We start from the raw sequence: 12,995 nt of genomic DNA, 5'->3' as shown, positions 1-12,995 counted from the left end.
TTCTTTGGGTTCATCTTCAACGCCTCCTCTTTCATCTTACCCCAGACATGCTCAAAAATGTTCATATCTGGCTGGGCTGGCCAATCCTGGAGCACCTTGACCTTCTTTGCTTTCAGGAGCTATGATGTGGAAGCTGAAGTATAAGGAGCGCTATCCTGCTGAAGAATTTGCCCTCTCCTGTGGTTTGTAGTGTAATGGGCAGCACAAATGTCTTGATACCTCAGGCTGTTGATGTTGCCATCCACTCTGCAGACCTCTCGCACGCCCCCATACTGAATGGAACCCCAAACCATGATCTTTCCTTCACCAAACTTGACTGATATCTAGAGAATCTTGGCTCCTTGTGGGTTCCAGTAGGTCTTCTGCAGTATTAGTGATGATTGGGATGCAGTTCAACAGGTGATTCAGCAGAGAAATTGACCTTCTGCCACTTTCCAAATGATCAACTAGAAGTCAAGTTATTGTTTGTTACTCTTACAACTAAGATCGATGACAAGACTTTTGTCAGGTAGTGTATGTATTCTCTCAAATGGTTCGAAACTTTGTGTATCTGCTGTTGAACTCACAAGAAAAATATTTGCTGGAGAGCTGGAAACCTGTAATCATTGACTTCCATAGTATTTATTTTTCCTACTTTGGAAGTCAATGGTTACAAGTTTCCGGCTTTCTTCAAAATATTTTCTTTTGTGTTCAGCAGAAGTAAAAAACTCAAAGTTTTATAACCATTTGAAGGAGAGTAAATAATGAGTAAACTCTTATTTTTGCGTGAACTATTTTTCCACTATAAAAAAAAATCAAAAAATGTTTTTTTTCCTGAGATTTTTTTTTCTGTTATTCATTTGCCCCTTTTTTGTTGCATAATTAATTAAAAATATGTAATACTGAAGAAAATAATAAAGTCTTTCAGAGAAAACCATATTTTTGTATGCCATTGTTTGACACATGCTACATATTAATTGGGATGTGCTGTATCAGGTTCTTGTGCCCACGACGATGTCTGTGGTTAGTAAAGTTGCTGCTCCCAGGAAGGAAAACATAGCTGCTCATGCAAAAGATGACGACAGCAGCGGTCCCACGACTACTGTGTTTGTGGGGAACATCTCTGAAAAGGCCTCTGATATGCTGATCAGACAGCTGCTGGCTGTGAGTGTCTAATTAAAGCTCCGTTAATTATAATTAAAATAGTGCTTTTGTACCAGGAGGGTATTGATGATAATTGCTTGTGTTTCAGAAATGCGGTTTGGTGTTGAGCTGGAAACGAGTTCAAGGTGCCTCAGGGAAACTCCAAGGTGAATATTTTTAACACTTAGGCAATGATCTAAATGCAAAGGATAAAGCACATCGTGCAAAAGTACTAAGGGTGTGTCTGAATCCACTATTTTAAGGATGCTCTGTGCTCCAGGCGCATGGGCTAAAAGGGTGATTTTTATTCTTTTATTGAATGATGGGTGTGTTTTGGACATAATGTGCATTGAACCGATCAGAATCTCATCTCACATTCCCTTTAAGAGTCAGTTGCATCGCACCATGGCATATTCGCTATTCACATGATGGATTTTGTACGTGAGAAACTGAACGCTTCACGATCATGAAAACGGTTAAAGAGCATCTACAAAACGAACCTCTTTTGGTTTCTTCTTTTTGACCATGGATTTGGATGGTGGTAGACGCACTTGGCTGTTGACATCCGTTACATATTTAATTTAGTAACGCAGTTTTGATACAGATCTTTGCACTTAAATGATCTCTAAATTCTGTTGTAATTTCTAATTAAAGGGCACCTATGGTAAAAAATCTACTTTTCAAACTGTTTGGACAGACATATGTGCATGTATGGTGTATAGACTGTCATATTGGGGTGATATAAACACACCCAGTGCTTTTTTTTTTTTTTTCAAATTAACAACATAAAAACGGTGGACCAATTGGAGCTGTTTTCAAACCGACCGCATCTTTACGTAGGAGAGCGATACCCCCGCCCACCAATATTGATTGACAGGCGCGTCATCATATCCTCAGTTTGTTGATTCACGTCCGCCATTTTCAGCGTGAGTCGAAGCGATATCACTAAAGGAACACGCTAGCTCTATTTTTAGATGCAAGGCTCATTGGGCTCAACACAAGATCAATATTCTCCACATTATCGCTCTAATCTGAATTATTGGTTGTATCTTTAGGTAGGTTTGCAAACATTCGTACTTCTCATTGAGTCTACCTTATACTTCAGCCGTTTGCATTTCTCACGATCACAGAAGCTCCCTGTGATCTTAACTAGCATGCGTTTTAGAATTCTAGTCATAGGTTTCTATCAGGGTACACTCAAGTCGCTGGGCGCTGCGGACCGCTGCAGAAACCTATGTTTAGAATTCAAAAATGCGTGGCGCGACGATTCGGGACACTTCATGTTACTGCCGCGTCACAGAGAGTGTCTGGTGTGCCGTGTTGCGGCTTCGAGCGGCGCATCCAGTGCCTCAGTCAAAGTTAATTCAGTGTGCGTGGTTATTAGTTTCTGTGTACAAGCTCGGCACTTGAAACTAGCACACAGTTGGCTGTAAAACTGTACAAAGACACAAATGATTTTGTACTCTCTGCTTGGTCTGTGTCCGAGTCGTACATGTACGACTGAATGCTGATCATCTCCTCCTCCTTTCAATCTGCCTGTCTGTGTTGCAAACACAGAGCGGGTCATGGCCCCGCCCCCTTGTTACGTTGGGGGGAAGCCGAAACTATTTTACATGTGAGGCAACACACCCATAAATCAGCGAACTGTGGACACGCCCCCAACATGACACTTTTTAACACATTATAATAAAAAAATCTGAATTGTGTTTTAAACTGAACCTAAACTGGCACACTCAGAACAACCATAATATTAATATTAAATCATAAAAAAGAGGTCAACTATGTTCCCTTTAAATAAAAAAATATATGAACAATAACAACAAAATGTGGTTCTACCGAAACACACTTCCTACACCTTTACCTCATTCTGATGCATCAATTGGTAAGTTCCGACAGGTGGACAAATGTAAATAAATAATTATAAAAGCAAATATAAATGAGCATATAGTAAATACTACTACTAATAAGATTAAACAAATGTAAATTGTCATGAATAAACTGGCTACAACAGAGCCGGATTCCACCTAAGCCCCTTGAAGTAAAGAAGGCACGAGAGGAAGCAGTTTTTATATTTAAGTAGACAATAATAAATTGTTTTATATTTTAATCCTTTAATTTTTCATATTTAAATATTTTGGTGTACTGCTGTACATCCATGTGTGTATAATAAGCAACATGTACATGTGTTTTGGACCAGCATAGGCTTATAACACTAAAGTGCTCTTTAAATAACAAATAAAAGCGGCAGCCTTTAGTTGGTCAACGTTGCTGCCTATTTTAGTTTTCTCAAAATAACAACGCCCCAACAATACGCCTTAACACACATCCTTTTCAGACTAGCACACCCATGGGTGTATAGAAGATTACAAATTCATTTACTATTTAAATCTAAACATTAAAATGATACATGCACCTAGAAGGAAATGGCAAAAAAAAAACTGGTACTACATTGATCATGATCTCTTGAGTTCAGTATGTTTCACTGCCTGTGAATGTTTTGCACGACAGGCTGGATGCTCATAGCCTTTGTTTTGTTTTTTGGCTTTCAGCATTTGGTTTCTGCGAGTACAAAGAGCCTGAATCTACTCTGCGAGCTCTACGGCTACTACATGAGCTTCAGGTTGGAGAAAAGAAACTTCTGGTCAAAGTCGATGCCAAAACCAAAGCACAGCTGGATGAATGGAAAGCAAAGAAGAAGAGCACCAGCGCAAATGGAGTTAGTATTATACCAGTTCTCAGATTTCAAGTTGTTGTTAAGAAAAGTCTGTTTATTCATTAAGAAGATTAACTTTTTTTAACTGGTAAGTTTGAACGAAAAATCTCATATCATGAAATGTCGTTTCATATCCCAATAATGATGTATATCATGATATAAGAACTTTTTGTACATTCAATCTAGCAATAGTTTAAATATACTCACCACAGCATGGAAAGGACTTATTTATTGCAATTTAAAGTGTATACGCAATGTAGTCCTTCTTGTGTGATTATTTTCCTCACTTTATTTTAAACTATATTTAATTTAAGGGTAATCCTTAAATAAATGTCACTGAAATATAAAACACTTTTCAAAAGCTAACTATTACAGGCCCAGAATGCAATACTGCTAAATAAAATACAAACTATAAATGTTGTACTTTAAGCTTGTGACTTTCTCTCCATGACAAAGTATTATTGTAAACTAGGGCTCGGCGATATCACACACTTATGTTACAATATAAATAACCTCATATCTTGGTAAAGATATATGGCCCATTTCCACTGAGTGGTAGGGTTTGGTACACTTTTATGGCCGTTTCCACTGTCAAAAGGTACCAAAATGCAAACCGTACTGTACCACTTTCTGGGTACTTTCCAAAAGGTTCCTAGCACGTCATAAAGGGTACCAAAAGGTGGAGCAGGACGTGCAGCTGAATGCTATTGGTTTACAGAGATACGTCACTAGCTCATTCACTAGCCAGGAGAATGAAAACAAAGGAAGCACCATTTTTTTTTAATACACTGCTGAGACTGTAAAGGTCTGTATGTGTTCATATATGTGGCATTTATTTTATTTAATCGCAGACGTTACAGTAGGCTTTTGCATTGATCTGCAGTTATAATCAAATCCTGTTCATAGAAAGGTTAGTAATGAACATTTATAGAGTATTTATGTGTGTAAAGCGTCTGTTTTGTGAGAAGAGCTTCTCATATGATATCGACCTGTACAGCTTTACTGTAGACATTCCCTCGAGTGAGAATGAGATCGGCTGAAACTTTGTCGTACACCACGCCCACCATTGGTACCCTTTCAGCAGTGGAAACGCAAGCCTGATAAAGGTGACCCGTACTGACTTGTACCGTACCACTCAGTGGAAACGGGCCAATATATCACTATATAGGATAATTTCTGTAAGTTCAGCCAATTAATATGTGGTTTTATACATGTATGCAGTGCATCTGGAAAGTATTGATAGCGCTTCACTTTTTCCACATTTGTTTATGTTACAGCCTTTTTCTAAAATGGATTAAATTCATTTATTTCCTCAACATTCTACACACAATCCCCCATAATGACAATGTGAAAAGAGTCTTTATAATTGTTTCAAATTTATTAAAAATAAAAAAGCTGTAAAATCACATGTACATCAGTATTCACAGCGTTTGCCGTGAAGCTTTAAATTGAGCTCAGGTACATTCTGTTTCCACTGATCATTCTTGAGAAAAACCTGCTTCAGAGTGCCCTTGACCTCAGACTGGGGTGAAGGTTCATCTTCCAGCAGGACAATGACCTAAAGCACACCGCCAAAATATCAATGCAGTGGCTTCACAACAACTCGGTGAATGTCCTTAAGAGGCCCAGCCAGAGCCCAGACCTAAATCCTATTAAACATCTCTGGAGAGATCTGAAAATGGCTGTATACCGTCACTTCCCATCCAACCTGATAGAGCTTGAGAGGTACTGCAAAGAGGAACGGGCAAAACATCCCAAAGACAGGTGTGCCAAGCTTGTGGCATCACATTCAAAAAGACTTGAGGCTGTAATCGCTGCCAAAGGTGCATCAACAAAGTAATGAGCAAAGGCTGTGAATACTGATGTACATGTGATTCTTCAGCTTTTTTATTTTTAATAAATTTGCAACTATTTCAAAAACTCTTTTTTCACATTGTCATTATGGGGGATTGTGTGTAGAATGTTGAGGAAATAAATGAATTTAATCCATTTTAGAATAAGACTGTAACATAAACAAATATGGAAAAAGTGAAGTGCTATCAATACGTTCCAGATGCACTGGACTATAACCTAAAGATTGCAGTTCTAACATAACATAACGTTTCTAAATTTGTGAAAATCTCAAATGTGTTCATACTTTAAATGATACTGAGTTATGGTCGTCTCTGTTTCTGGCAGAATGGTAAGGCAGAAGATGCTGGTGAAGAGGAAGAGGAGGTTCTGGATGAAGAAACTAAGAAGCGGGACCAGATTGTCAAAGGTGCCATTGATGGTCTGATCCGGGAGTATTCAAGTGAGCTCAATGCTCAGTCACAGGACGATGAGTCGAGTCGCAGGAAAAAGAAGAGAGAAAAGAAGGACGAGGTTGGCTTTAGTTGACCTGTTTTATTAGTATTCTGTCCAAGACAGTGTTTATTTGATCAAAAATATAGTAAATTTTTTCTTGTGCTTAATTTTAAATATAGAAATCAAAAATATTTTACTATTAGGGCTGGACAATACTGCCAAAATGGATATTGCAATGTATTTTTTAATTACAGTAGATGCAATATCAGATTTTTTTCTGCATTGAGAATTTCTTCATCAAATTTTGCACCACCTTCACTTTATGACAAATCAGACTGTACTTGATAAGATTACAAGAATAATACAAAATTTGTTTGTTTCAAGTTCTGGCCCTCACATCACTGTACTTTCCTCTCCAGCTTTTGCTTAATTGCAAATGTAATTTGTATGTCATTCAGCCCTAATTCCTAGCCATATCAGCTTAGTAAATAGCATCTTTTAGTTTTCTGTCAGTCTTCATACACAATATATCTACAGAAGATTCAAGCTTTAAATAGCAATATTATCAAACTCTTCGCTTATTTTTTTGGGTGAGATGCTAATGGTCTAATCCAATTCAATGATCTATGCTAAGCTAAGCTAAAAGTGCTCCTATCAGATACAAAGTTCGTCTGAATGGATGCAAAAATAGTAAAACTTTAAATTCTAGGGGAGCTGGAAAAAATAAACTACAGAAGGGTCAAGCTTTAAATAGAAATCTTGAAACTGCTTATTTTCAAGCGAGATGCTAAAAGTGCTACCATTAGGTACAGAAGTCGAAAAATTGGATGCACAAATAGTAAAACTGTTTAAATTGTTATGGAGCTGGAAAAACAATTAACTAAAAAAAAAAATCTACAGAAGAACCCAGCTTTAAATAGCAAAATCAAACTTTTTTATTTTCTTTAAACGAGATGCTAATGGTCTAATCCAATTCAATGATCTATGCTAAGCTAAGCTAAAAGTGCTCCATTCAGATACAGAATTCGCCCGAATGTATGCAAAAATAGTAAGACTGTTTAAATTCGAAGGGAGCTGAAAAAAAACAACAACAAAATAGTCCAGCTTTACATAGCAATTGTAATGGCAATATCAAACCCTTTGCTCTTATTTTTTGAGCGAGATGCTAATCTGATATAATATCAGCTGCGTTTTCACTGTCGTGCCTAAAGCAAGCTAGCCAGGGCCAGTCGCGTTTCCATACTTACGTCTGGGGGCCGATCAGGCCAAAGCGGGGCTTTCTCGGGGCCAGCGACCGGCGTTTTTCAGTCCGCCGAATACCTTGGGTCAAAGAGGGCCAGTTGGGACTTAGGGGCGGAGTGAAAGCAGAGGCGGAGTTTGCAAGATGGTGTGCCGCTGTCACTACACTAGTTTTCCCATCACACACACAAGTACGTGCACCATAAAAGAAATAAATAAGGGAAAGAAAAAACAAATTTAGTTCAAGGCTGTTCAAAAGGCACTTACATGCCTGTGTTTTTATTTCTGTAATAAATATGACTTTCAAGCCAACAGTTTGAGGATCTTGATGGTTTATTGTGGGCATGTTGTTTACATGAAGAAATCTGTGTTACAAGTTAAGCAGACATTCTGATAAACAATCGTATTTTGAATTTAAATGGGTTCTTTGTCTTGAGTTTACATTAATTTTACATTTGAATAGCCGAAATTACAAGTTTGTTTTTTAATTGCGATTAATTGCCAAAAAAGTGTGATTTAATTAGTTAATTTTTAAACTCGTTTGACAGCACTAAAATAAATTAAACCATTTCAAGCAATTTTGAACTCCTTTAACTAATCTGAAAAAAAAAAAGATTTTAGATATTTTCTAAAAACAATAAATGACAGAGGAGGTTTGATTATTATATTATTTATAAAGTATTTGAATACGATGATATTAATCAAATCGTGCAAACAGAGCATTTTTGAGTGAGAAAAACCATCAGAAACTACCTTTTAATTCCTTTCTGTCATCAAGTCCTGCTCAGTGCTGCTTTATAAACATATTGGGGGGAAAATGCACGTAAAAAATGTGTTTTATCTCCTACAAATGTTTATGTTTTATATGATGTGGTAAAATAAAAAATAAATGTAGAGTTTTATTAGAAAGATTTTTAATCATTTAAATCTTAATTATGCTTTGGGGAGAATAAGTCTAGATGTGCCGTTCTGCCGAAAGAAGGATGTTGTTGTATAAAAAACATTTTATACAGAGTTAAAAACGGATAAATTCTGTAGTTTTATATTATGGATGGTGCGCTGGGTCATCCCTCTGTTAATGGCAAGACCACTCGATGTACGATTCCAACAGTTGATCGGCGAGTAAACAAATCTAATGAATGAAAATACACAGGCCTGTGCGTATAGACATGTAATGTAATTCTGTACAGTAACGTGTCATTTGTTTGGTTGTTTTCATTTTAATCGTTTCGTGATGATGCGATGGTCTGCTTTGTCTGCCTGATTCCCGCTGAACTGGGTGGGTTGTGTGATGTTTGATTCATGGGACGTTCTGGGGACGGGGTTTGCATGCTGTGCTGCGAGTTTTTGGCCTGACAGTGGAAACGCGACATGATTTCGGCCTCACTTCTCAATCTCTAAGGCGATTGGCCCAGCCCGATAAAAGCCCTTGCTTGCACTGGCCCGACAGTGGAAATGCGGCTAGTGATCTATGCTAAGCTAAAAGTACTCCCATTAGATACAGAAGTTGGCTGAATGTATGCAAAAATAGTCAAACTGTTTAAATTCTTAAGGAGCTGGAAAAAATTAACAAAACAATTAACTACAGAAAAATAAAGCTTTAAATGTTGATAGCAGTATCAAACTTTGCTTTATATTTGTAATCTTTGCTTATTTTTTTGCGAGATGCTAATGGTCTAACCTGTTTCAATGATCTATGCTAAGCTAATCTAAAAGTGCTTCCATCAGATACAGATAAACAAATAAACTACAGAAGAGTCGGGCTTTAAATAGCAATGGTGATGGCAATATCAAACTCTTCACTTATTTTTGTATGGGATGCTAATGGTCTAATCTGATTCAATGATCTATGCTAAGCTAAAAGTGCTCCATCAGATACAGAAGTCGTCTGAATGGGATGCAAACAATTTTGTAAAACTCTTTAAATTCTACAGGAGCTGTAAAATGAGCCTATTTTCCAAAAACGTAGGATGTAAATTGGCTAACCGTGTTTTCTGGTCCTGTCTTTGGTTGTGTAGGATGACATCAATGCCATGGAAATGGAGGATGACAAAAGGGATTTGATTTCCAGGGAGATCAACAAGTTCCGAGATACACACAAGGTAAAATACATGCTAATTTACTTCATAACACAGGTAGTGCACAAAAAAAGCATCTTACAGCTAGTTTAATTTGTCGAAATACCAGCATGAGTAGATCTGTAGTCTGTACATTTTAATTCAGCACAGCAAATTCAGTTTATTACATTTTAAGATTGATTTTAATTGATAGAAAGTAGTCTAGGACTCATTTGGACACATTTATTATTTATTATATATATATAATTGTAAATTTGTAAATAAACAATGACTGTAGCAAGGCCTCCATGTTAAGGGTGGGAAATGTAGTCACACATACAATGCATGGACGTTCTGTGCACTTCCCTAAAAGCTAATCTATTCATTAAACCCCACCATTATGATAGAGATCATATGGTGACTAAACCAAGATGAATCTCACAGCTTTGGGAAAAAGTTGCAAGGATAGGATGTAAGTATGAGCTTTCCATTTTTCTCTACTTGTATTGGGCGCCCCCTTCTGGACGACTCGCACAGGGGCAACTGCACCGACTCGCTCTCAAATTTGGGTGATTTTAGTATCAAAATACATATGGGGTGTCAAAACAATGCATTAGATCAGTTATAAAAGGGATACGCGGGTGGAACTACACCGTAATATGGGTGATTTTAGTATCAAAATACATATCGGTGTCAAAACAGTGTGTTAGATCAATAATAAAAGGGATACATTGGGAACTGCGCCAAAATTTGGGTGATTTTGTTATCAAAATACATATGGGGTGTCAAAACGGTGTGTTAGATCAGTTATAAAAGGGATACACGGGGAACTGCACCAAATTTTTGATGATTTTATTATCAAAATACATATGGGGTGTCAAAACAGTGCATTAGATCAGTTATAAAAGGTATACGCGGGTGTAACTACACCGTAATATGAGTGATTTTAGTATCAAAATACATATAGGGGGTCAAAACAGTGTGTTAGATCAGTTATAAAAGGGATACGCGGGTGGAACTACACCGTAATATGGGTGATTTTAGTAGCAAAATACATATGGGGTGTCAAAACAGTGTGTTAGATCAGTTATAAAAGGGATACATTGGGAACTGTGCCAAAATTTGGGTGATTTTGTTATCAAAATACATATGGGGTGTCAAAACGGTGTGTTAGATCAGTTATAAAAGGGATACACAGGGGGAACTGCACCAAATTTTTGATGATTTTATTATCAAAATACATATGGGTTGTCAAAACAGTGTGTTAGATCAGTTATAAAAGGGATACGCGGGTGTAACTACACTGTAATATGGGCGATTTTAGTAGCAAAATACATATGGGGTGTCAAAACAGTGTGTTAGATCAGTTATAAAAGGGATACGCGGGTGTAACTACACTGTAATATGGGTGATTTTAGTGTCAAAATACATATGGGGTGTCAAAACAGTGCGTTTGATCAGTAATAAAAGGGATACGCGGGTGGAACTACACCGTAATATGCGTAATTTTTAGTATCAAAATACTTATGGAATGTCAAAACAGTGCGTTCGATCAGTAATAAAAGGGATACATTGGGAACTGCATCAAAATTTGGGTGATTTTGTTATCAAAATACATATGGGGTGTCAAAACAGTGTGTTAGATCAGTTATAAAAGGGATACGCGGGTGGAACTACACCGTAATATGGGTGATTTTAGTATCAAAATACATATGGAGTGTCAAAACAGTGTGTTAGATCATAAAAGGGATACACGGGTAACGGCACAGATTCGCTCAGAAATTGGGGTGATTTTATTTATTTATTTATTTATATTTTTTTAAGTATCAAATCACATATGGAATGTCAAAATGGTGCGTTCAATCAGTAATAAAAAGGCAAATATGGGGCGCTGCACCAAAATTTGCGTCATTTTGTTATCAAAACACACATAGGGTGTCAAAACGGTGCGTTCAATCGTTAATAAAAGGGATACATGGGAGAAACTGCCTCAAATTGCTCTAAAATTTGGGTTATTTTACAGTATCAAAATGCATATGGGGTATCAAAACAGTGCATAAGATCAGTTATAAAAGGGATACACAGGGGAAACTACATGTTTCTGCTTCTCCAAGACATGGGCGGCCAGTGAACCTGTGTGGGTCTGCTAGTAAAAGTGATGTGGTGCTATATGAATACTGCTGACTTGAATAACAGTGAATTGGCCCATTGGGCTCTTGTGAAAGTAGGGGGCGCCCCTCCACAGCACACGGACTTTCTGAAGATTATACAGGTATGAGTTCGCTTTGTGATTTGAGTCTGCTAGTACTTCCCCATCATTCCTGCTTGCTTGCACTCTTTTCTTTTCCTTTTAAGTGTCCTTTTTGTTTCTAAGTGTGTGAATTTTTCTTTTGTTTTGAAATTAGTCAGGATAAAGTCGCACAGAATTACAACAAAACTTTAAAAGTTACTAGTAACGAATAAAGTTATGGTCACTAATAACCTTAACTTTCCTGATTTTGATTGTAATGCAATAATGTACATCTTTAGTAAAGCTGCTCTGAAAGAATAATTGTGAAAAAGTGCTATACAAATAAACTTGTATGAATGAATGAATGAAGAACATGGCAGCTTGGATTTTATTAATGAAACTTAATGTTAATAAACATCATAAATCAAATCATCTAGTTTGAGAAGAGGTTATTATAGTCTATCACAATTTCCAATTAATCTTGTCTTATTATTGTGTTATTATTTTAATATATTAAGGCAAATTATTAATATCTAGTGCATCAAAAATGGTGTTTGTTTTGGGATTTATTAAAATTCAGTTAGTTGCCAGGGCAAAATTACTAGTTTAAATGTCTTTAATTAGTTTATTTATTTCTTATTTTTTATTTCATTTTTATTATTTATTCATTTTTTTATTAATAACACTAGGGTTGGGTATAGTTTGGAATTATTTCCATACTGGTACTAAATCAATACTATTAAAACGGTGCCTGAACCACAATATTATTTGACCAAAAAAATATTTTACTTGAACATTATATTTAAAGTACACATCAATTCATATTTCATACATTTGAATTGCATTAATATTTCTTTTGATCACTTGATTGTTAGCATTAATGCCAGCTGTGCATTATGAAATTAACATTACATTAGCTTACTACTGACCTGTGGAAAGGCGGTCAATAAAATCAGTGAACTTCGTTTTTCTAGGGTTGCGGCTTGTGACTACGTTTGTATAGACAACAGTGATCTAATGATTTGCCTTAATCTGAATAAGACGATAATATGAGTAAGGTGTTTACATGAGTTGCCAGTTACATGTTATAGCACATAGATCCGTTACTGTCATTGCGTCACCACGATATCCACGTTTCCTCTGGATTTTCATGTAGTTTCGGGTGTTTCGTTTACATTTTTTTTACTTTAGCTGCAGTTCGGCAGTTTCACTTTCATTCAGGAACATTTCAGTCATGCCCACTTTGACAAACTGAGGTATTTGATGTGATTATTAAGTAAGGACAGGTAGAAGAGTGTTGTTTAAGTGGAATTTGATACGGCATGCTGAATAAAAAGAAAGAAACCTC

The 12,995-nt window shown here is 36.6% G+C and overlaps 1 protein-coding gene across 1 annotated transcript in view; it reads left to right on the top strand.

Moving 5' to 3' along the window:
• The window catches only part of rbm25b (RNA binding motif protein 25b), a 44,068-nt gene that overhangs the window by 10,862 nt on the left and 20,211 nt on the right, over positions 1-12,995 (top strand). Inside the window, exons 4-8 of the mRNA XM_056480813.1 lie at positions 976-1,143; positions 1,232-1,289; positions 3,672-3,838; positions 6,014-6,199; positions 9,379-9,462. Coding sequence (XP_056336788.1) covers positions 976-1,143; positions 1,232-1,289; positions 3,672-3,838; positions 6,014-6,199; positions 9,379-9,462 — 663 coding nt within the window. The remainder of the gene's footprint in view (positions 1-975; positions 1,144-1,231; positions 1,290-3,671; positions 3,839-6,013; positions 6,200-9,378; positions 9,463-12,995) is intronic.

This window comes from Danio aesculapii, chromosome 20, assembly GCF_903798145.1.
Source record: "Danio aesculapii chromosome 20, fDanAes4.1, whole genome shotgun sequence".
NCBI classification, from domain to species: domain Eukaryota; kingdom Metazoa; phylum Chordata; class Actinopteri; order Cypriniformes; family Danionidae; genus Danio; species Danio aesculapii.
Note: the sequence above shows the minus strand (reverse complement) of the source record. Positions and strands in the feature narration are given on the sequence as shown.